The sequence below is a fragment of the Arvicanthis niloticus genome, chromosome 13 (genome assembly GCF_011762505.2).
Source record: "Arvicanthis niloticus isolate mArvNil1 chromosome 13, mArvNil1.pat.X, whole genome shotgun sequence".
Classification (NCBI taxonomy): domain Eukaryota; kingdom Metazoa; phylum Chordata; class Mammalia; order Rodentia; family Muridae; genus Arvicanthis; species Arvicanthis niloticus.
In genome coordinates this window covers 34616669-34639976 of record NC_047670.1, presented here as the reverse complement: position 1 = coordinate 34639976, position 23308 = coordinate 34616669, and the positions used below count along the sequence as shown (strand labels likewise).

The window sequence follows — 23308 nt, the reverse complement described above, 5'->3', positions numbered from 1 at the left end:
CCCCCAAAGACTCATGGATTTGAATGCTTGGTCCATAGGGAGTGGCACTATTAGGAGGTGCGGCCTTGTTAGAATGGGTGCGGCCTTGTTAGAATCTTTGTTAAAGGAACTATGTCACCAGCTGGGAACCTGGAGCACATTGCACAGCCTGCAGCCAGTTCAACAGTTTGGAGAGTGTCCCTTCCAGGCAGCTCAAGTGGTCTGAGAGTGTCTTCCTCGGCATTGCTTCCTTCTTGCTTCTATACTCTGGGGAGAGGGTGGGATGGGATGAATCTGGTCAGTTTCAGGAACTTCCTGGGGCCCCTGAATTGCTTACTTCCTGAGCTTCCCGAGTTTCTCTGTAGGATGGAGTTTTTACACATCAAATGACAGCTAAATACATTCAAACATGCAGTGTGTATCAAATGAGAATCCAGTTCTGTGTGTTGTGAGTAGAAAACACCGTAGAAGCCTGTACACTCATCTACACTGAGTCAGTTGTGCTGATTGCTTCAGGTTCCTTCAGACAGAAAATAGAAGAGCCACATGTTGGAGGTGGTGGCCAAGAAACAAGCTGTTTCATTGGGAGGAGGAGTCAGAAAGGAAGTAGGTGGGGAAAGAATTAGCAAGTTTCAAAGGATGTGACCTTGGACCTGACTGTTGAAGGAAGAAATCCCAGCAGCAAAGCCACCTGAGCATAGATGGGATAGTCAGGTGGAGGCACAGCAGCCTGTGCACAGGGGGCAGTGGGAAAGACCTGTTCCTGCAATTCCAGAAGGTACAGCTTGGAACACTTTGTCAGCCTGTGGGTCTGAGAAACGGCTCACTTCCAGCCAAGCCTGTAGTCCTGTGGGATGCAGAGGCACTATCCACCTTGTATTTTGGACTCAATATACACAAAGCCAGAGGCTCAGTCTGGGGCTCCCCTGAGGAGTGCCCTTGCTCCAGGAATCAGGAAGCTGGGCATGTGTTCATGTACCCAAAGGCTCCCTACTGTCTTTTGATAGTAAGTGGGATCCTGTTTTAATTATTGTTCTATTGCTGTGAGAAGACACCGTAACTGAGGCAACGTACAAAGGAAAGCATTTAACTGAAGGCCTGTGTACAGTCTCAGATTAGTCCATCACCACTCTGGTGGGGAACATGGTAGCATGTTGTAAGTGCAATAGCTGAGAGCTTACACCTTATCTGTAATGTGGGGACGGAGAACAAGCCCACACCTCCCAATTTTTCCTCAACAGTACACTAATGGGGACCAAGGATTCAATTATATGAGCCTACGGCGGCCATTCTCATCCAAATGGCCACAGACCCATATTTAAAAGATCCAGATGCTTTATTGAGTAGCGAGTTTGCTTCTTGAACAATGCAGCTCAACTGGCGAGTCCCAGGTGCTTGCAGCTTTCCGGTGCTGCGCCTCCTTGAGCTCCTGGGGACGTCCGGAGGAAGCCTTGGGGAAGCTGCAACGAGGAGAAGGGGCAGAAAGTGTGCACGTGTAACGCGCATGCCTGTGAATTATTCCCGGAGGCTCCTTCGGCTCAGTTACGCCGGGTTAAGAGTGACCGTGAGAAGCCAGCATCCGGAACGAGGCCAGGAGCACAGCAGGTGCCCACTAAATGTTTCAGAACATCACGAGCGAGTAAACTCTATACAAAAGCAAGCTCACAACCGTGTCTCTCTCCCAGGCTCTCCCGCACCAGGACAACGTTAGCAAGCAACCCATTGCGCCTGTTGATGGACGGAGGGACAGGCGAATAAAGACACCGCGAGGGTAGATCGGCAGGTCCCAGAGGAGCAAGAAACTCCGGCGTCCTGGAAACGCTAACCAAACTCCAGCTTCTGAGCATGCGCAATGGGCTTTCCACCAGGGTCTTGGGACTCAGGCCGGAAGGATCTCATAGGTGCCTCGTTAGCGCAGTAGGTAGCGCGTCAGTCTCATAATCTGAAGGTCGTGAGTTCGATCCTCACACGGGGCACAATACTTTTGGCCGTTCCAGGCCAAATTTCTTGCTAGGAGTGAATTTTACTCTTTATCGTGGAGCGCTCGCAGCAAGGACTTTGTCTTGTGTTGGCTAGGTATGGAGTAGTTGCTGTGTGTTGTCTTGCGTTGGCTAGGCATGGAGTAGTTGGCGTGTTCTCGTAAACTGCCGACCGCCCCGGGGAGAGAGGTGGTACTTTTCCGTGTGGTGTGAGGGGACGTGGAGCCGGGAGCAATGAGGTGGGGACCCGCTTAGGCGCGCGAGGTCTCTAGGGGTCTCGGTCACTTCTGCAGGCCACAGCCGTGCGACCACAGGTCAGATTGCAAGTCAGATGGAGATGTGTCGGATATTACCCATCCCCCCACCTTCCAAGCTGCTACCCTCCCCAGTAACAGCCCTTTTTCCGAGCGTCTTGGGGCAGTGTGGAGAATCGATCATTTTCTGGTGTGTGTTTACTTCAGTACCTGATTCGGGTTTTAGGAAATCTCTCTCCACTCCCTGGAGTTCATATTTCCCTGAAAACTCCCTGGATCACTACAAGCCCCCATTTTGGGTGGTTTTCTTCTCCTTTATACACATCATTCCATAGTTTCCCTGGAGGAGGCACAGAGAACACTTAGCAAACGAACACGTGGCTCTCCCGCAAGGTCCTTCCTTAAGGAGACCCTGCCCCCCTTCAACCTGCGTTTTGGGGTCTGGAATATGGAAATTGCCTTAAATGGAAACCGAGCTTCTGAGCCATTGGGTCTGGAGTCTTTCCTCGTGCACACACCATTTTTGTTGTTGTTTTGATTTTCGAGACAGGATTTCTCTGTGTAGCTCTGGCTGTCCTGGAACTCTATAGACCAGGCTGGTCTCAAACTCACAGAGATCCTCCTGCCTCTACCTCCGGAGCATTTGGATCAAAGGCGTGAGCCACTATTTTGCAGTCTGCCTGTCTCCTTCCTTCTTAGAGATGAATCAACATCCAAAGAGACCTGACTATGATTGCCTGACTGCACCTTGCTGTCCACCGCTGACCTGGGGAACTGAAAAGCCCACTGGGTCCCTGCTACCACAGACTACAGACATAGGTGTCGCATTTCTTACTGTCTGTCACTAGTGGCCAGCAGAGCCACCATGGAGAGTCTCAGTTTTGCAGACAATTTTACCATTGGCTGTCTTACTGAAGTCAGTCTTTTGGGCTGCAAACCTGGAGTTGGGGGGGGGTGGGGGTGGGGTCGTGTCATAAATCTGCGTTTCTGTTCTTAGCTTCCTAAGCTTTGAAAACCTTTATCTTCACCAAGGTTTCCTAAAATTTTCCAGTCATGATCCCTCCCTTTTTGGCTTGAGGAATTTTACGAGAACCTGGATTTATAAGTATATAAATAAATGTACAAATAAAATGTACTGAGAAGAAACCACAAATTTACTTTATTTTTAAGTTGGAAAAATAGCTCGATTGTGTTTGGGGAATCTGAAAGATCATGGGCTGCTTATAGTAAGAGTGCTGTTAGTGTCCACCATCATACAGTGGACTTGAGGCTTGTCAGCTTATCTTAGGTAGACTGAGGGGGAAGTTTTTTATTTTAAAACCAGTCTTTAACGCTCATTCTGGTTATGCATGTATTTTAACCATTTATTAAATATAAAAGCAATTTGGCACACTAATAAGCTGAAAGTGCTTATTTAATTTTACACAATGAATTAAATCTTGGGTGAGCATTTGATACCATAACATGTAGAGTGTCTTCACCTTTCTTCAGAGCTGACGGGTAATGTATTGGGTATGATAGCGCGTGCCTGTTTTCAGTACTTGGCAGTTGGGGCCAGGGAGGTTAGTTCATAGCTATTCTCAGCCTCACAGCAAGTTTGAGGCAAGCCTGGGCTATGAGCCTATGTCTCAAGAGAGCAGGCACACAAACAACCCACCTCACAAAATTGATGATACTTTGATTTTATAATTACCGATGTTAAGAACACTCCTTTGCATAAATATGTACGTTCTGGGCCATTGCAGAAATTGTTGGAAATTCTGACCTGATCTCCAGCCAAAATTTGCTTAGTGATTTTTTTTTTTGAAACTCAAAAAACAGTAATTTTGACATTGCTAGCTAGATCCCAAACACTCAACCACCGAGCCATATCTGTAGCTCAAACAGTAATTGTAAAACCCAAACATTTTAACTATGACACAATCTAAAAATACCCTAATTTGATACTTACAAGCTGAGGAATGACAGTAGGAATATATTTAATGTTTGTTTCTGAAATTAACCCATTATTTTTTTGTAAGGACAAAAAACAGCATGTACAGCAAAAACCTTGGGGTTTATAGCATACAATAATCGCGTATCAGAGCTGAGACGTTCTCAGCAGTGGATATTGGTGTTTCGTGGTGTAGCATAATGGGGTGACCATGGGAATCATGGGAATCACTTATACGCAGACAAACCAAGGCTGATGGATGAATCTCAAAGTGCACCTGCTAGCTGAGATATGGAACCTGCCCACTGCAAATGTGTGCTCAGACAGAGGCTGTGCCGATGTTGTGTGATAAAACCTTGGTAAATGCCAGAATCGTTATGTATTCGATATCGAAATAATTGTTTGTTGTGTGTTCAGAAACCTCTTACTGTTGCCAAAGTTCCATGATTCTCCCAGTCACTGGCGGGACTCCATATAGGGTCAGTCCTACAGTTTAAGGAGCTAGGATCTTTATCATGCTGGAAAACCGTTGGGACCTCAGTTTTACCAAACAGAGGCCGATATTGGGTCTACTTGTCAATTAACCAAGAAGCTATAGAGCCTTTTCCAGCGGGAGCATGCTGATGCTGTGTCCCTCCCACCCCTGCTCTGCACCTGGCAAATGACAACCTGTGCTGTCCTCTGGCCTCCACATGCACACACAAGCAGGTGCATGTGTATACCACTCCCCCCACCCACCCACAATTCATGCAGGAGTGTAGCCAGATGTGGACTTAGTTGAAGCCCAATGATAAATAGTTTGTGCCAGAAAGTTTTACAAACAGAGCAACCATGCAGAGGTTGTTCACATACTCAAGCGGGGCCCTGGGAAACTCTTTGGATGCAGCCAGAACATGACACATTTTTGTCAAGTTCGATGTTCATCCAATCACAGAGTTCACATTCTTTTTTAAAAAGTAACAAACAGAAGACAAACAAAACCAACCTGGGTAAGACTGTGTATGCAGTGTTAAGAAGCGGGAAGAGATCATTGGAAATGCACTTTACATACTTAATTAAACGTGAGAACCTTTGAGATGGTGACTCAGAGCGTGTAGCTAGTTAGTTCAGAAAACAAGAGAATGTAATAGAAAACTGTAGAAAGAATCTCTTGTGCAATATATGGATGTATCACGTCATAAAATGCTGTTAGCCTATTAGCTTAGGCAAGAAACGAGGAGGTGGGAGTTGTGGTACAGAGAAGATTTCTGGGCTAGAGTCAGGTGCAGCAAAAATTTGCTCAAACTCTGAGGAATACGGTCACATGAAACGGAAGGAGAGGTGACCAGGCATGTGGCATGACTTAGACTAGTTTAAACAGGGTAACTGATTTATGAGTTAGCGGAAACAAACCAAAGATACTGGCCAAGGCAATTATTCATAAATAATTCAGTCTCAGAGTCATTGTTTCTGGAACTTTTGTGAGGGTGGAAAAGCCCAAGGTTACAGAAAACCGTCTTCATTTGGGCAAGAGTACTCTTTAAATGCCTTTGCTAAAAGGATGGAAACTTTAAAGAAATGATGTATTACAATCTATGTTCAAGCCCCCCCCCACACACACACTTACAAAGGTAATTAGAGTAGGTCTAAATTCTGGCCAGAAAGGACCTGAAAGAAACGGAGAGATGCTCCAGTGCTTATGAGCACTTACTCTTGCAGAGGACCTGGTTTTGGTTGGCAGCACTCACATGACGGCTTACAAGCACTTGTCAATTCTTGTTCCATGGGATTTGACACCCTTTTCTGACCTCTCTGGACTCCTGCATGCATATAGTGCACCCAAACTCACACAGGCACACACATAAACACACACAGATAAATCCTTTTCTTTTAAAGGACTTAAGAGATGATGTTTGCAATACACAGCTGATTGTGGCAGGTGGAACCACAGCGTTTCAGAACTTGAATGCTTTTAGGTCTGCAGGCTCCTTTCCTAAAGCACCCACCACCTTCTGCATTCTGTGTCCTCTATTTCTGCAGCAAAACATCATCAACGGCCTATACTGTAATCACTGAAAAGGTCCAGGCTGAGGAAGTACTCCTGAGAAAACCACTGTTTGCACAAAGACAAGTAGTATCTTACTATTACGATTCTTTGTGGATAATGGAGAATATTTCCCAGATGTATTTGGTTTACCACCAGATTCTTCTTAGTGACCCCAGAAAACAGAATTACTGCAAAGTACCACACATCTGTTATATAATCAAGTACTGGGCTAGGAACTTCAGGTAATGACGAATAATCCTCACAGGTCTTCAGGGATGAAAGGGAGGCCCGGGCAGCTGTTGGAGGGGTAGGGGCAGCACTGACTATTTTGTCAGTAGAGGGCGGAAGCTGGAGAAGCTGAGCCAGAGCCAGTGCTGTGGTGGGTGGGGTCACAGCAAGAGGCCCAACAGTCCGGAAGTGCAGAACACAAGTCTGCCATTCAGGCAAACTGCCCACAGCTGCAGTTTGAAGTCACATGTAGATTGCCTATGATGGGCATGTGAGTGTGTGGCAGAGAGCACAGCTTGGTTCTCTCTTTCCAGCCTGTGGGCCAGCCTGGGAACTCAGGTCATCAGGCTTAGGCTTGCCCCTTTACTCACTCAGCAGCCTCCTTGACTTGAATATTGTTGTCTATTTCTCCATTTATCTTTAAAATAAACCCCATCTCATCAGCTGAAGTCTGTGCTGGCCTTCACAAGCAAAGAAGACAGCCCAGCTTTGATAGTTTCCAAAAAAATCTTTATTGTGAAAGATTCCAGAAGCCCTTTACAAGCCAAAGCATTGTAATTCAATAGAAAACATAATTTTATAGACATATCTCTCTATACAAAAGGCTGATCTTTATAAAGATTAGAATAAATAATTGAAAAAAATCAGTGCCATTGATTTAAAAAAAGGTATATCTGATTGCTTCATGGTGAAATGCTTCCTATGTCACCAAAAGATGAGGGTGCTGATAGCTGCTCCGAGCCTGGGCTGTGAGTCTCCTGCGAAGATTTCGCACGTTCTTGAGAAGATCGTGTTCCGTGTGGTTCCATTCTGTTGGTTTATTTCTTGAAAAAACTGGAAAACACAATTTACAGTTATTAGCAACCGAGTTTTCCGATATACTAATATAGTATTTACCTTCAGTGCAATTGTGAGAATAATCAATAACAAAACCAATATACTAAAAGACGAATTTCTTGAACACAAAGCCAGCCATATTACCCTGCCCTTTGTGGTCTCATTTCCCAGTCAAAGGGCTTTTCTGTTGTTGCTGTGGTTGAACTGAATGTCACAGAGCGCTCAGCTCGGACTGAGCACACACCGTGTGTGTAAATTAGATAGAGTTTGGCTGGGAAGCTGAGCTCAGCATCCTACACATCCTACCCCGATGCTCAGGTCAGGAGCTATACTCCATAACCACGTCCCCCAAATACAGGCCAGTTGTAATGCAGGGGAGTCCGGGTGCGGAGGGCTGGGAACACTGGGACAGAGGGAGTGCTCTCTACATATTTAAATGGCTCAGCTTCTGAAAATGAGTTTCGTCCCCCAAAGCACTCAGCCATTAAGCTTTCATTTGCTGCCAAATAACCCAAGCTTGGCTGGTTCTTTCCTATCCCTCTCTGAAGTGCAGATTATCTGGGTGTGCACAGCTCCAGGTGTGTGTGAGGGGGGCAGTCCCCAGTGCAGGCTGGAGGCACAGGGCCACTCCAGCTTGAGCAAGACAGTGAACCTTGTCTATCAAAAAAAAAAAAAAAAAAAGTCTGAAGAAAGGACAAGGTTTAATTATTCTTCAGGTACAGAACTTACAGATGCGCACAAGAGGACTCAGTGAAGATATTTCACCGATACTGGAATTTCATGATTTGTCATTAGTCATACTTCTCATAAAGCTTGTCTTCTGGGGATCTTGTACAAAAGGCTGTTCTTCTAAGAGGGCTCAAAAGGCCTCTCAAAAAAATCAAATTTCGCTTTATCTAGACAACAGCTTTATTGGAAAGCCAATTAAAAGTCTAACAGATTTTCTTGTCCTCTCCTTATTTTAAAAATTACATATATGTGTGTGTGTGTGAGTGTGTGTGTGTGTGTATGTATGTATGTATGTATGTATGTATGTATGTATGTAACCCAGGCCCACACTGAGCCTCAGCCCCTTCATACTGAGCCTCGAGAGGTCCCCCAGGCTGGCCTGGCCTTCCTCTGTCTTCTTAGCTTCCCTCGTGGCTGGGTTTATAGGCCTGAATCTAAAGTCACCCACCAGCTCCTTTTCTGATTCTACTGGGATATTGATTAGTTCCTTAAGGGCCAACTCATGATCTTAGCCCTGCCCTGCCCTACCCTGCCCTGGGCCACAAGTCAAGTGATCCCTAGATCACAGGTCACCTAGCCAGCCCCAAGCCCTTCGCAGCCATCAGTCAATCTGCTGAACTCTTTGAGGTGGGTGGGGCGGGGCGTGCTGGAACCATGTTACTAAGTCTAGTCAGTGTCTTTGATTGTTATTTGGGGGCCCAAAAAAAAAAAAAAAAAAAAAAAGAGTCACATGACCTGTGTGTGAGGCTGCTCCTCATCCTGTCTTCTCCAGCAGAGCTGCAAGGCTCCCACTGCCCCATTCTAGACTTCCTACTGACAGTGCCTTGGGAAAGAGACCATGTGCTCTACCTCCCATTAGTCTCCACTCTGCTTAAATACTGTGAAATGTAAAACACCAGACAAGGTCTTCCGTATTTATCAACTTACTCTGTGTTGAGGGATCCATGTCAGAAACATCACTTAATCGTGAGGTTTGAGGCAGGTAGGCTGAGTCCATGTGTTGCCTTTGCAACCAAGGCGCTTCTGCTCATAAAGAGGAGAGAAAGGATGTGTGAGAGTGAGCGGAAACCCTTTATTACTAACAGACAGTGCTCGGTAACTCACACTTGCACGGATGGTTACCATCATGGTCTTGTTCTGGGAAGAACACTGCTGCCATTCAGCAGAGAGTGGAAATACAGTGTCAGGGAGCGAGAGCTGCACAGACACTCTGCTAATGGCCTTTAAAGAACATCTTCAGCTAAAACAAAGGCCAACAAATAGCTAAGAAATAGACACCAGGGGCCAGAAGCCTGGCTTGATGGGAGAGCACTTTCCAGCGCACATAAGGCTCCTGATTCCTTTTCCTGCAGAAGATGTCAGGGTGTGATCCCAAATGCCAAATGAAGAGATTATGGAATGTCACTGAGAAGCAGTGTGTATGCGCCAGAGGCGTAGGGTGGCGTGGCTAAGTGGGTTACCACGGCACAGACAGCCAATCAGTAGCAGGAATCCTGAGCACAGAAATGAGCACAGCAGCAAAACCCAGGCGCCCTTCTGCTCATTAACCACACCGCTCACCATGAAGATCACACGGGGCTGGTGAGCTTAGCAGGTCAAGGCATTTGCTGTTAAACACGACTACTAGAGCCAATCCCCGGGTCAACGTAGTGGATGGAGAGAACCCTCTTACAGCCATGCCCCCAGTACAAAATGAAATACACAGACATAGGCATCAACAAAACCGTGCTCACCTTCCTGTTTCCCCAACCCTGACCCCCACTGCTCCACGTCTGACAACAAGGCCTTTTGGAATCTGCCTCACCTGTATCATCACCATCACAAAAGCTTGATATAGGGAGGGGATGGAGCCATGTGACAAGCTGGCCAGCCTCCAAATGTCCCAGTGTAGGTGATAACATCGCTGCCATGCAGTGGACGAGCCACAAGCCAGGCTCTGGCTCCTCTTACGCATTCTTTCAGAGCTGAGATGTGTCTGCCCCTGACTCTCATTATCCTGTCTAATGTGTCACCTCCAGAGGCTGTTCAGTGATGTTTTCCCACTCAGCCACGCACTGGCCTTCTGTCCACGGCAGTATCTCAAGCACTGGCCGAGCAGACTCGTCTGTGTAGCTAGGCTGGCCACTGCTTCAGCCTGCTCCGCTCAGTCAGTTACTGCACACACCACGTCAGAGCATCACCACCAATGCAGTTCTGCATGGGTGGATTTAAAGCAATCTGCAATTTATTGAAAGATGCTGCCCCTAACACACCTGAACATTTAAAGAACAGAGAGGAAGTGCCTATGCTTTCTGTGCTGCAGCCTGATGCTTTTCTTCCCTCAAAGCATGTTCTGTAAGGCTTCAGAGGTGACTCAGTTTTTATGCGTGGTGCACATGGGTATATGGACGTGCAGGCACGTGTGTCTGTGTATATGGGGGACAGACACTGATGTCAGGTGACTGCTGCTCACTTTCTATATTGAGGCTGTCTCTTACTGCAACCCAGACATTGCCCAATTCAGCTAGTCCAATTGGCCAGCTTGCTCCAAGGATTCTGTGTCTCTGTCTCTGGAAAGCTGGGATTACAAGCAATCTGCCATGCCCTCCTGACACTTACCTGGACGGTGGGGAATCAGAATTCCAGTCTTCGTGGTGGCCCAGAGAATACTTTACTCATTGAGCCATCTACCCAGCCCCTGACTGTTTATTTTTAAAAACTAATGCTTATTTAATGAGTTCATATCACATATACCAAGGAATGCAAAAGTGCACACCAGCTCCCTTGCTTCTCTGACTCCTGAGCACTAGCCTGGAGCTCACCTGGAGCAGAAGGAGAACCTGTCCTGGTGTGGCTGTGTCATGTGGCTGGTTGAGTAGCCTAGTAACAGTCTGGGGCTGCACTCCTCAGCCTAGCACAAGAGACCCTATCATCTGTGGCTGTCTTCATCTCCCAAAACCTGAGCCAGGCCCCACTGCAGCTGTCCTGTGTCTGGGACCCCCAAAGCTGGCCTCATGTTCTCGTGCCCAAGGCATTTACAGGCATCCACACTTGGACCCTGCTGCAGCTACCAGAGCAGGCAGCTTTATACTGTTGCTGAGTTGTACTCATCAAATTTTGTGAGGAACAATGGGTGATAAATCCACAAAAAGTCTTAGAGGAAACATTGTCAATCCATGTGTATATGCATGTTTCTCAAACAGGCCTAGAAACGACAGGGGTTAGAAAACAGCGTGATAAATGTAATAACACTCAAGATCCCAGCCCAGAATCTTCTCACTTGATATAGAAGGAACTGGACACTCACAGAAACCTAAGGCACACATCTCAGCGCTGTGGCTGTGCCCATCCCCATGAAGCCAGGCCAGGCTCCTGCCTTGCCGTTGGTGGCCCTGTCCTCCATCCTGTTCATCTGTCCCAAGTGCCATCTCTTTCTTCCAAGCCCTCCCTGTTCTTCCTTCCTCATGTAGCATTTTGAAACCTGGTCCAATGGCTCCACCTGGCAACAGCATTTCCCAACGTTGCTGTGTTATTTACTCTCACTCTGTGGTGGGGAGATTGTGCTGAGTGAGCCACAACCAGCCTGGCTTTTAGGAACTGCTTCTCCTTCCACTGGGAGTCCTGACGATTAAACTCAGGTCATCAGGCACGTGTAGACTTACCACTGCACCATCTTGCTGGCTCCCACTGTCTTTAATTTCTGAGGAACTGTTCTATTGATATATACTTTATGTATCATATCCTTCCTTTTATTTGAGACAGATTCTTGTGTAGTGCAGGCTGGCCTTGAACTTCTGATGCTCTTGCCTCTATCTCTCAAGTGCTGGGATTATAGGAATGTGCCACCACATATGGCCAGTTCATCTTTTTAAAGTAAATAATCAGGGCTGGAGAGATGGCTCCGCTGTTAAGAGCACTGACTGCTCTTCCAGAGGTCCTGGGTTCAATTCCCAGCAACCACATGGTGGCTAACAACCATTTTTAATGGGATCTGATGCCCTCTTCTAGTGTGTCTGAAGGCAGCTACAGTGTACTCATATACATAAAAATAAATAAATCTTTAAAAAAAAAAGAGGAAATAAATAAATCCCTTAAAAAAAAACAGGAAAATACAATTAACTCATAGAGGCCTTTAAAGAGGAAATGAATAAAGTGAGTAATCGATGTTATCGATACATTAGAAGCTTCTGGAACATGTAGTAGTTGTTTCCCCAGCACTTTCTGGTGACCACTCATCTACTCCTCTCCATACAAATGCGCCAGCCCTGGGCACTTCACATGGCTGGGCTTCACAGCGGGCATACAGCCCTTCATGTCTGCCTTCTACAACTGGACAGAAGGTTTTCCAGGTCAACTATTCTGAGGCATGGACACTCTATTTATAGCAGAAGACAATTTCCCTGTATGGACAGCCATCCTCTCTCCCCTCACATTTCACTATGCAGCTCAGACCAACCTGAACCTCACGACAGCCTCGGCATCCTGAGTGCCTGCATTACAGGTACAGATCACCACACCAAGCCTGAACACATCCTCTGACTATATACTATAAGCAGCGTACTGTCCCTGAGGGACTGTACCAGGGAAGCTGTTGTTAACAGGTATGAATCATAGACTGTAGAGGGGCTGGCAGCACAAAATGCAGTAAAGAAAACTTCCCCATGACTCTACTATGCTTTAGAATGTTAAATTACAATTCTCATCTAAAATTACATCTGTCTGTCTGTCTGTCTGTCTTATTTTGTGCATGTGTATGCACATGTGTGCCACACTGCACATGTGGAGGTGTGAAGATAACTGGGGGAGTGAGTTCCTCTTCCATCATCAGGATCCTGGGAATTTGACACAGGCTGTCAGGCACCACACCAGGGCCTTTACGCACCGACCCATATCAACCGGCCCAATAGAAATTTGACTTTTCAGTTGAATGGTTGGAAGCCTTCTCCTAAAACTTAAGACAGGTCCCGAAGGTCCTATGCTGTTGAACACACTGTTGTTCTAGAGCTGATTAATTTGGCAAAGCATAGATCCTTAGTAAACTTAGAATAGTTCTTGGGGAACAAAGCAGATTCCAGATTAAGAGAGCTCCAAAGACCACAGTCATCTGGATAAGACAGTCCCATGAGGTGTTAGAGGTTCCCTTTGGTTACTACCTGGTGAGGTCTGTGCTGGACTGAGCTTGGGTTTCTTGTACTTGAGGCAAGCACTCTATTGCTGCCTCAGCTCAGGGCTGTTTTCTTAACAGGAACTCTGTTCATCAGTTCTACATCCGCAGCCTACATCTGCAGTCTGTCCCTTGTACCCCTCCTCCCCCCACAGCCCCCTACAGTCCACCAAGCATAATTTGAATGACAGCAACAGAGAGAGCTATAGAGTTTACCATGGTAACAGTATGTTAAGGAATCCGTAACAGCGTAGACCCTGCAGACACTCACCTTCATGCTCCAAAGCTGCACTTGTCTCCTGCCTTAAAAACCATTTTCTAGAGGCATCTGAAAGGGCAGAGACTTTCTTTTCTGACTGCAAATGGAATTCCTTCTCTTCGGCTTCCTTCCACTGCACACACGTGGGGTAAAAAGACCGTTAGAGACTGCAAAGACGACTCTGGCAGAGCGACTTCCTCCATTTTCCTCTGCCCCTTTCTTCACAGGACGAAACACATAGGCCCTGGGTGGTGCTGTGGATTTGGGGTAGCCATGGCCATGTAAGAATCCAGGGCAGAGGCAGGTCCTGTTACAAAGCTGAGTCTCAGCTCTGCCCGACAAGCAGCAGCTGTGTCCCAGGTTCCAGGACCTGGCAGACTCACTTCCATTTAATATGAATGCTGTGCCTCGGTTACAATGACTAGAAAAGCCAGAGACCTCTTTGCTCGGCTCTGGGACACACATCAATCATAAAAGGTTACTGATTCCTACTGGGCCCAGCCTTCCCTCTATAAAAGGAGAAAGTTCATCTTAAAATGAGTCCAGAGATGACTCAGTAGTGAATCTAGAACATCCAGAAATGTTACACAGAAACACACAGACTTTGTGATTAAAATGCCAATTCATTGAGTGCAAACTTTAAAGAATCTCAAAATCTGAGGTCAAAGGACAGCAGAGATTTCTACTCATCAGGGCACAGTCTCCTGCTTTTCCAAGACCATAAACAGCAGAGGCAGCTTTAGAACTCAGGACACTAGACACAATGGCTTGTGCAGGAGACACTTGTGCAAGGACTCTCAGTCCACCCACAAGTCACTATTTACCTCAAGTCAATTTCATCAAAGTTTACAGTCTGTTCACACAGTGCCGGCAATCCTTGTCTTGAAGGAAGGGCTCTCTCCCCACAATGTTCCTATAGCTAATGATGTCAGTATTTGGGGTACCACCTCATACCTCAACCTTCTTTCCTGTTCTTGAGTAAAAGGGCTACAAGACAGGTTCCCTCACTGGGGTGAGGGAGAGGAAGGTGAACCTGGAAAAGGTCGTGAGGTACTGGCTTCCAGTAGGGCACTGTTGCTAACTACCTAAAGCCTAGACCTCCCGGGTCACTTTCTTAAGGTTTCAGAGTGGTTAGGTCAGCCAGAAGATACCCAGCCTTGACTCCAGGGTCACTGAGTGAGTGACAGGATGACACAGGATGACAGTCATGCAGCAGGGCAGAGCAGGAAGGCGAATATCCACGCCCCCAATGCTGTCGGCCCACCTCACCCTCGTTATAGCTGCGCTACTTTGGGATTGCCTACTACTGGTTACCCTGTCTGCCATTTAAGTTTTTAGGTATTATAGCACTAATATAGCATACGATAGCAAGAATAAACCCAAAAGTCACTAAGGTAAGACATAATATAAACCGGGATGACATTTTTAAGTAGTGTCAGGATTAAACAATGTGCTTAAATAGCCCCCATTATATTTTGATCACTTAATGGGTTAGGGGCATAACTCAGTGGTGGGGTGCCTGGCCCTGGGTCTAGTCCCTAGCCGGCTCAGGAAGAGGTTAGCTTGACACACTAGCTAGAGCCTGTAAGCTTCGCTTACCTTCTTAGCCTCCTCCTGTACCATCGCATTTAACACTTCGACTTCTTTCCGTCTGTTCTTGCGGAGGAGACTGGCGACTTCGTAGTAGCCCTCGCTGCGCTGCCGGTCCTCGCGCTTCTGCTTCTGTAAAGTCTGGATCTGCCAGTCAGCATTCAGGCAGGCTTGCTTGGCCTTTGCCAAACTGTCCTCCATTGCCTAAAAAAAAGTAAATTTCAGAAACAAGGTGAAGTCATGTAGGACTCGGGCATCCACCTACTGTATCCAAGAATCTACTTAGCCTAGGTGGGTGATTAAACAAACTGACTTCCAGGCCCCACCACAAACCAATCAAACCCATCACTAGGCAGCCAGTGCTTTTAAAAAGCTGACTGTGGTATGTGTGTGTGGCAGGGGAGAGGAAGGGGAGAAGGTACAAGTTCAAGGCCGGTTCAAGCTTAGGCGGTAACCAAACCCTCTCTTCATATCACAACACCAAGCTCCTGAAGCGACTTTGCTTCTCACAACACTGAGACCTTCCAGGTTAGAGAAAAGGCAAGACACAACAGTTTCTGGTTTTAACACCCTGAGAAACAGAAAGAAAAGGCCCCTTTCAGATGGATAGAAACCTGGGAAGAGAAACAAATAGTATGGTATTTTGGAGGAGTCAGCTAAGAGATGGGTGCCACTATCAGTCCTAATTTTTAGAACAGTGCCAGCCTGCGACATACCCACTTATGTAACACTATGTTAAAGGGACAGCATAGAACGTTCTTTCTGAATGCCTCTTGTCCCATCTGAATCCACTTCAGCTGGCACTTCCGAAAGGGCAGTTCATAAGAAATGCAGAAAATAACTGGAAATGTTTTCTTATGGCCTCAGCAATATACAGTATCCTCAAATCTGCTGCCGTAACCCCTCATTTCACACCAGTGTTTCCAATCCTGAGTTATTGGATAAGATGCCTTGGAAATTCTTGTACGCCTGGCGGAACCCAGGGTTCTGCGACTTTTGTGCTGCCCGGGACATTTCCAGAGAAGAACACAGGACTGAACAATGTGGAACTTATTTAGTTCTCCTATGCTTTCTTCTATGTCTTACTGTCCACTCACAGGGCATGTAAGCTGCACAGCACTGATGTAGTCAGTACCATGAACGCAAAGCCCTGGGACATCTAAAGACACAGACTAACAAACAAATAAGTCAATCACTGCAACTTCAAACACTTTCAAATGTGTGCTCTCAGAAGTCCAGCTCAAAGCTCACGCACACGCACACCACTTGAGCCAGGCTCAGCAGACTCTCACCCTCTGAGCCCTTATGCTCCCCATCTGGCTGTTCTCCAGCAGCTGCTGAAACATGTGTTCTTCCAGAGCCACCTTCCGCCTATGGGTGTCTGTATCTTCTCGAATTTCCTTTGCAATGGCCTCCTGACTTGTCGTCAGATCCTGTTGAGCACAAAGGGATTTTGCTTTGTTCAGGCCCCAAGGATGACTGTAACTTTCTCATTGTCAAAGGGACAAAGGAAACACGGGTAACTCTGCTGACAACTTCAGGGTCCCTGAAAAGTTACCGTATCAACACGGAGAATGGCAAACACGCTCAGAATCAACTTCTGAATTCTGGTAGTTACCAGAGGGTGTATGGCATGCTGTGGAACATGTCAAGAAGAAGGCATCCATTCCTACCCCACCCACAAGCTCTCCATCAGCCTTTGAAAGCCAGCAGTCTTGGCAGGTCACCCTGTGCAAGGTGTGAGTCAGGGTCTGCGTGCGCAGACCTGAGAGGTCCCATGCCCTCTCTCTGGTTGTCAGTGAGATTTCACACAATCAGAAAGTGAAGTTGAAGCTGAGATTGCAGGCTGCCTTGCTCCATCTTCAGCAGAGACCCAAAGCTCTTGGATCATACGGCATTTTGTTACTCAGCTATGGGAAGGAATAAAGCATGCTGCAGTGTGGACGGACCTCGGAAACATGCTAAGTGAAAGAAGCCAACCTCAGAAGACACTGTATACATGTTCCAAGTATAGGAGATATCCGGGATAGGCAAATACATAGATGAGGGCAACAGAGCAGTAGTTGCCAGGGGTAGGAAATGGGACACGATGCTAATGGTACAGTAGCTGGGACATGGGGAAAGCAAACAACCTTCGTGATGATCTAAGGTAAAGAGGCAGAACACAAACTGTATGCCAGCTGACTCTCCGACCACTGCTACTGATGTCATCGGTTGTGCTTCAGTTCAGCACTGGGGCTGAACCCAGGGCCTGTGTGTTCTACCAAGTGCTCCACCACTACTCAGAGCCCCGGCAGTCATTCTTTTAAGATCTATTTTAAATTGCGCGAGTGTGTGTGTGTGTGTGTGCGTGTGCGTGTGCGTGTGCGTGTGCGTGTGCGCATGTGCTGCAGGTGTCCTCAGATGTCCTGGAATTGGAGTTATAGATAGTTGTCAGCCACCTGATAACCAGCATGGCTGCTGGGAACGACACTCTGGCCCTCTGCAGGGTAGCACGTGCTCTTAACCACTAAGCTTACTCAGTGTTAAAACTATATGAAGAAAATCCAGTCCCCAGGATTCCTTTCTTTAAAGCCTTTTTATTTTATGTGTATGAGCATTCTGCTTGCACCTATGTGTGTGAACCGTGTGCATACAATGCCCGTGGAGACCAGAAGAGGGGGTTGGAGCCCTGGAGCTGGGGTGACATATGGCTGTGCGACCATGTGGGTGCTCTTAGCCACTGTGCCATTCATTGCTCAAGTTCCTGGACTTATTTCTTGACTTGAAGATTTTTAATTACTATTTTTCTAATGACCTATAAACAGCTTAATTACTTTTATAATTAGTGAAAATATTTCTTAATTACATGTAGAAAAGGTACATATATAAAGATATTTATTGCTAAAATTATAAAATTACAAATCACTTACATTTAAGATTCATTATTTTTATTTATGTGTATGGGTGTTTTGCCTGCATGTATTCAAGTACACCACATGTGCACACATAGAGCCTGCGGAGGCCAGAAGAGGGAACTAGATTACCTATCCTTCCACTCTGGAACTGGAGGTACAGGTGGTTTTTAGGTGCTGTGTATGTGCTGGGAATTGAACCTGTGTCCCCTGGAAGAACAGCCAGGCCTGTTAACCACTCAGCTGTCTCTCCAGCCCAAACATTAAAGTTTAAGTAAGGTATGGCTCAATAGCAGCACTACAGAGGCTAACTATGAAGGTCCACAGGCATTCAGAAAGAGAATCGCAAAATACTCTTAAGTAACAAAATGTTTTCTCAAATAATAACATGTATTAACAGCTCTTTTCAATGATAAAATATATACCCTAAACTCTACATCTGCTGATTTAATTCCAGATAATTCTAATTTAAAGTATTCCCTATCTCTTGTTTTGTGTTCCTACAATCCCAAAGGTTCAGGGAATCTCCCTTATCTGACCACTCAGCAAGCAGCTCTACAGATTTGGGAGGGGTCTGGATTCTGAGCACTGTGCAGGGTGGAACAGTTCCTGACATGAGAGATTTCAGACTCAGGACTTCAGATGGGGTGTTCTCAATCATTGTCACACAAACACAGGGGAGCTTAGCAAAGAGCAAGAGAGAGATCTTGAGGCAAAACCTGGGCTCAGGCTGGTACCTCGGAAGTGTGGCCACACTGCTGGAGAACCAGGAGTCTAGACATTACACATACGCATCCTGCCATTTGCTAAGTTACACGATATTCTGTGTAAAGGATAAACAGAACGAATACTATAAACCACAGGGGGTCCAGCCTTGTCCACAAGTCAGTCCAGGGGCTGAAGGGCAGCGCTTTCCTCCTGGTGGAAAGAGCTGCTTTCTACCTTCTCATAAAGTCGTTTTTGTGCTTCAAGTTCCAGCTGTCTCATTTCCAGGTCTTTGGCTGTGGCAGCAATCTCTTGATCTCTCATTTGTGCCTATGGACAAAGCACAAACTGTCAAGGCCCCAAATACCTCATAGCACAATTTTTAATAGCTGTAGTAATCTTGTAACCTGACACTCCACTAACAGCACTACAGAAACAAGCAGGAACTGGGTTGAAAACTGACTGACTGGCAACATGGTAGTACTCTCCTGGAATCCAGGCCTGATCTGGGTTAAGCCTTGTTTTTTAAACAGCAAGCACAACTGCCATGGGGACAGGCTGACGAGCAGGTGGCAGCTCTTCCTGTTACAGTAACCAGCTCCCAGTTAAAGAAAACCAGGCAGCTCAAAGTTGGGCTGGAGACGACATTTAATCTTATTAAAATAACGTGCTTAATTAAAAATTAAGCTTCTGAACTTCTTATACACTGAAGCTTCCTGTGAGCTGTCTGACCATCATTCTGCTCTCTGCGTGGACGGTGCTTACCTGGAGCTCACCGTCCCCAAATGTAGTATGACTTGGGGGCTGTCACTTCTGTAAGACAGGGTAGGGCACTCTCTACAGAACCTTCCTAAGCATTTGCTTGCCACAGACCCAGGTGTGTTTAGGGGTGAGAATTAAGTAACTGATGTGTTTTTGGAAAACAAAACTATGTCCAATCACCTATCAATCCCTGTATCCAGCAAACTTGTAAGGACTGTATCACTGCCTTAGTCAGTTCTGAGTATTCAGAGCGTTGGCAGACAGTGCACTAGTAAATCCTTCTAAGAGGCCATAAAATGAGGGCACTGTGGGATGCAGACTCACATTCCAGGGGTAAAATAAATGCTATGTAACTGACCTTGGGGCAGCCTAGCTAAGGTGAGGTCTGAGTGTGAAGCCAGTGCCCTGGGAGCACCATCCCACTCTGTTGGGGGTCCAGGCACACGGCTAGTTTGATTTTGAGTTTTTGGAGATAAGCAGCTATAAAAAAAGATCAGGTGAGTCTGTGAGCAATTTCCACAGTCACGTGCACATGTCCCTGCTGGAGCTGGGGCAGCTGGAGCACAGCGATGAGCTAAGCAGGGGCCTCTCCACTGCTGCTAAGAGGAATCAGGATGCCTTACTGTACGGCAAGAGGATCCGGGAAAGACACCAGAGTTCTGAGCATGGATCACTTTGGGGGAAGGGACACACACTTTTTTGTTAAGAATATAAAGCTATTAACTTGACTCACTAGTGAGGTAATTTAAAAGAACTGTAGATTATAAAAGCTAATTAAAATTAATTAGCCTTAAACAAAGCAAGAAGTATTAAATTAAATCCTTTACAGCAGTTAAAAATTTAGCATTTTATCAAAACTAGGTTTTAAGCTTCCAAAATTAATGCATAAATTTAATATAATACTAATGAGACTTTCAATCGGATGGGAGAGAGGATTCAGAAAAATAAGATTTTCCGTTGGGAATATAAATATTTGAGAATATTGAATCAGATAAAGAGGAGGAACAGTGAGCTGCAATGAGTGAGAAGCCCCAGCTACTGCACTCAGTGTGGACAGGACCAAAGTCAGGGAGCAGATGGGCTCCACAGGCCTGTCCATGAGCAATAGCCCTCAGTCAGCAAGGGGCGTCACCAACACTCAAATGGTGTCAGGACAACAGCCTGCCTTCTAGACAGAGGTAAGCTTGCTCCCTAACTCAACCTATAGTCCGTTTTCAGACAGATTTTGGGCTGGCAAATCTTGTCTACCAAGCACCAGATAGCAAACACTTTAGGCTTTGAGAGTTACAACCACCTGCCTTGTCAATAATTCTAAAATCAAGATATGACACTATTAATATTTTTAACAGGCAATAGGTAAAGACCAGCTGAAAAAACTTTCAACAGACAAGGGTCAATTTCCCAACCACACACTGCGTGGCAGCCACCAGCTATGTGTGACTGACGGGCAAAAAACAGATCGTAAAGGCAAAAGGGTGCTGGCTGGTAAGAGAGTCACGGTTAAACGGGAGACATTTCATCTTTTTTTTTTTTTTTTTTTTTTGGTTTTTCGAGACAGGGTTTCTCTGTGTCCTGGCTGTCCTGGAACTCACTCTGTAGACCAGGCTGGCCTCGAACTCAGAAATCCGCCTGCCTCTGCCTCCCAAATGCTGGGATTAAAGGCGTGTGCCACCACCGCCCGGCCGAGACATTTCATCTTCAGAGACTAACCTGGATTTTATTTTTAGAAAAAGGTTAATTACACAGCCTTTTTGTGTGTTTCTACAGGTGGAGGAATAACTATTTTTATACTTTCTTCTGTTAATGTAAATTTCCATTTGCCTTCTATTTTTGTGTGCATGGCTAATTTAATCCTTCACACTAGGTGTTTGGGTTATGTGTAGTGACCGTTTTACAGATGGCACTATGCTGTATATTCAGCATAAAAACTACTTAAGGCACCCACAGCGCAGACATCTCAGCTAGAAGGGCCAGCTCTCTAACTCCAGATGTTCTACACTGGAAATTCTTCTTAGATTGACCACATATACATCTGTAATAGAGAAGACTACGTGCCCTGGCTCACAACTGACGGCTGCCATACTTTTATTTCTAGAGAAACACGGTATCTCACTGCTTTTCTTTGTCTAAGAACAGGTGCCTGTTAGGGTAGTGTTCACCAGACTGTAGCATCTCACGTAATCTGAAGGTGTTTGTCACGTGACAATGAAGACGTAAGATTAAAGCTGATGAACCTTTCTCTCGATTTCATCCTCCAGCCTGCGCAGCTCCATTTCACGTTGATCTTGCTGCAGCTTCAGCAAGCGTCTCCTGGCAGCATCCTGTAAGTGTATTTCCTTTATCTCCAGTTCTCTTTTCACAGCAGCTAGCCTGAAAAACAAACTGTATCAGGCACTTTCCAACACACCTTTGATATTTTTTTTTTCTTCACTGAGTTGCCTGTGCTGTTGGGATACATTGTATCCATTGCAACACAGCTCTGTTTCCAATACATAAACAAAGTCAGTACACAGGGCAGTGGTGGTCAGCGCAATTGGCCACACCCTTTCAGACTTGATTTCCAACAGTCTGCCTGTCAGCTACTTTCCCAGTTCCGGGATGCAATCCAGAGGCCTCCTGTACACATTAACATCAAGCTGCAGCCCAGCTCTGTCAGAGCATTTTAATACAAATGATACAGGAGGAGGGTGACCAGGAAACCACTACAATGGCATCACACATGGTACCCATGTTTTTTGCAGTTTTGGTGGAGACCATCAGTTCTAGAATTGCTTTTAACTGCACATAGAAATAAGAATCAATAAATGTATAGAATCAAAACATGGAAAGAAGACAGTTTCCTAAGCTGAATGTGGGGCTTCTACACTGTGCCCCAGTGGGGAAACTGAGGTTTCCTCAGTACTAGGGAAGTCTGGGGTAAGATATTTCCTTCTTTGCCAAAGTTTAAATTTTTAAAAGTTTACTGATTTTATGTATATGAGTGTTTGCCTGCCTGTGTGTGTGTGTGTGTGGGGGGAGGTGTATGTATGTATGTATGTATGTATGTATGTATGTATGTACGTACGTACGTACATATGTGCATGTCCGGTACCTGTAGAAGTCATAAGAAGTCTTAGACCCCTAGGAACTGGAGTTAGAGATGGCTGTGAACTGCTTTGTGGGTGGATGCTGTGATCTAAGCCCAGGTCCTCTACGAGAGCAGCAAATGCTCTTACCCACTGAGTCGTCTCTCTAGATCTTGTCAAAGATATTGTTTGTTTGTTTGCTTTGAGACAGGGTCTCACTGTGTAACCCTGGCTGTCCTTGAACTCAGAGTTCCACATTCCCCATGCCTCTGCTTCATAAGTAGTGGGATTAAGCAAGCACCACCACACCTGGCATCGCCAAAGTTCTAAATGCACAAGGAGAGGAATGATTCATGTTTCAATTTGTTGGATCAGAGTTACATTTAAAACATAATTTTAAAAACCACATTGCATCAACAGTGATTTTCCAACACTCTTATTACAAAGCATTTCTGCCTACCATAAAAAGATTGTTTTAAACATAGAGACAGGCTGGTGTAGAAGTCCACGATGAAGCCCAGATTAGCTTTTAACAGCCTAATACCCTCCCAGGCTGTTAGGATTACAGGCATCAATTATGCCTGGTTTGAATGAATATTTCTAAATAATGTTTTTAAAAATATTAGAGCTCATATTACTTCTGAAAATTCAAGCCAAGGGATGATATTCAACATTCCTTTAGGATTAACTTTACTACATGGAGGATCTTTTTTCAGTGGCATATATGCTTTTTATTAATTTATATATTTGCCTAATGGGAATTACACTGGGTAACTTTATATACAGTGTTTAAGTAAGGAAAGGAAAGAAAGGAAATAGAACTTATTTGACTTCCATTCTAGGGTTTCTACAGCAGTAGACTCTACCTGTGTCTCTGCTGGGCCATGGGGACTGCACTGGTGTCTCTGTGACCCATGTGGACTAC

The 23308-nt window shown here is 45.7% G+C and overlaps 1 protein-coding gene and 1 non-coding gene across 7 annotated transcripts in view; one reads left to right on the top strand and one right to left on the bottom strand.

Moving 5' to 3' along the window:
- The first annotated feature begins 1882 nt into the window (after positions 1-1882).
- Trnam-cau (transfer RNA methionine (anticodon CAU)) lies at positions 1883-1955 on the top strand. The gene has a single exon. It is a non-coding gene; the product is annotated as a tRNA-Met (tRNA).
- A 4932-nt stretch (positions 1956-6887) lies between these two features.
- Tbc1d31 (TBC1 domain family member 31) overlaps positions 6888-23308 on the bottom strand; it is a 56448-nt gene continuing 40027 nt past the window's right edge. For 5 of the 6 annotated variants that reach the window (XM_076911366.1, XM_034516939.2, XM_076911365.1 and 2 more), the window contains 7 exons: positions 21553-21688; positions 18794-18886; positions 16250-16390; positions 14967-15161; positions 13380-13500; positions 8893-8988; positions 6888-7233 (listed from right to left, as the gene is read on the bottom strand). In XM_076911366.1, coding sequence (XP_076767481.1) covers positions 7100-7233; positions 8893-8988; positions 13380-13500; positions 14967-15161; positions 16250-16390; positions 18794-18886; positions 21553-21688 — 916 coding nt within the window. In that variant the 3' untranslated portion in view covers positions 6888-7099. The other variant, XM_076911368.1, reaches the window with a different exon arrangement.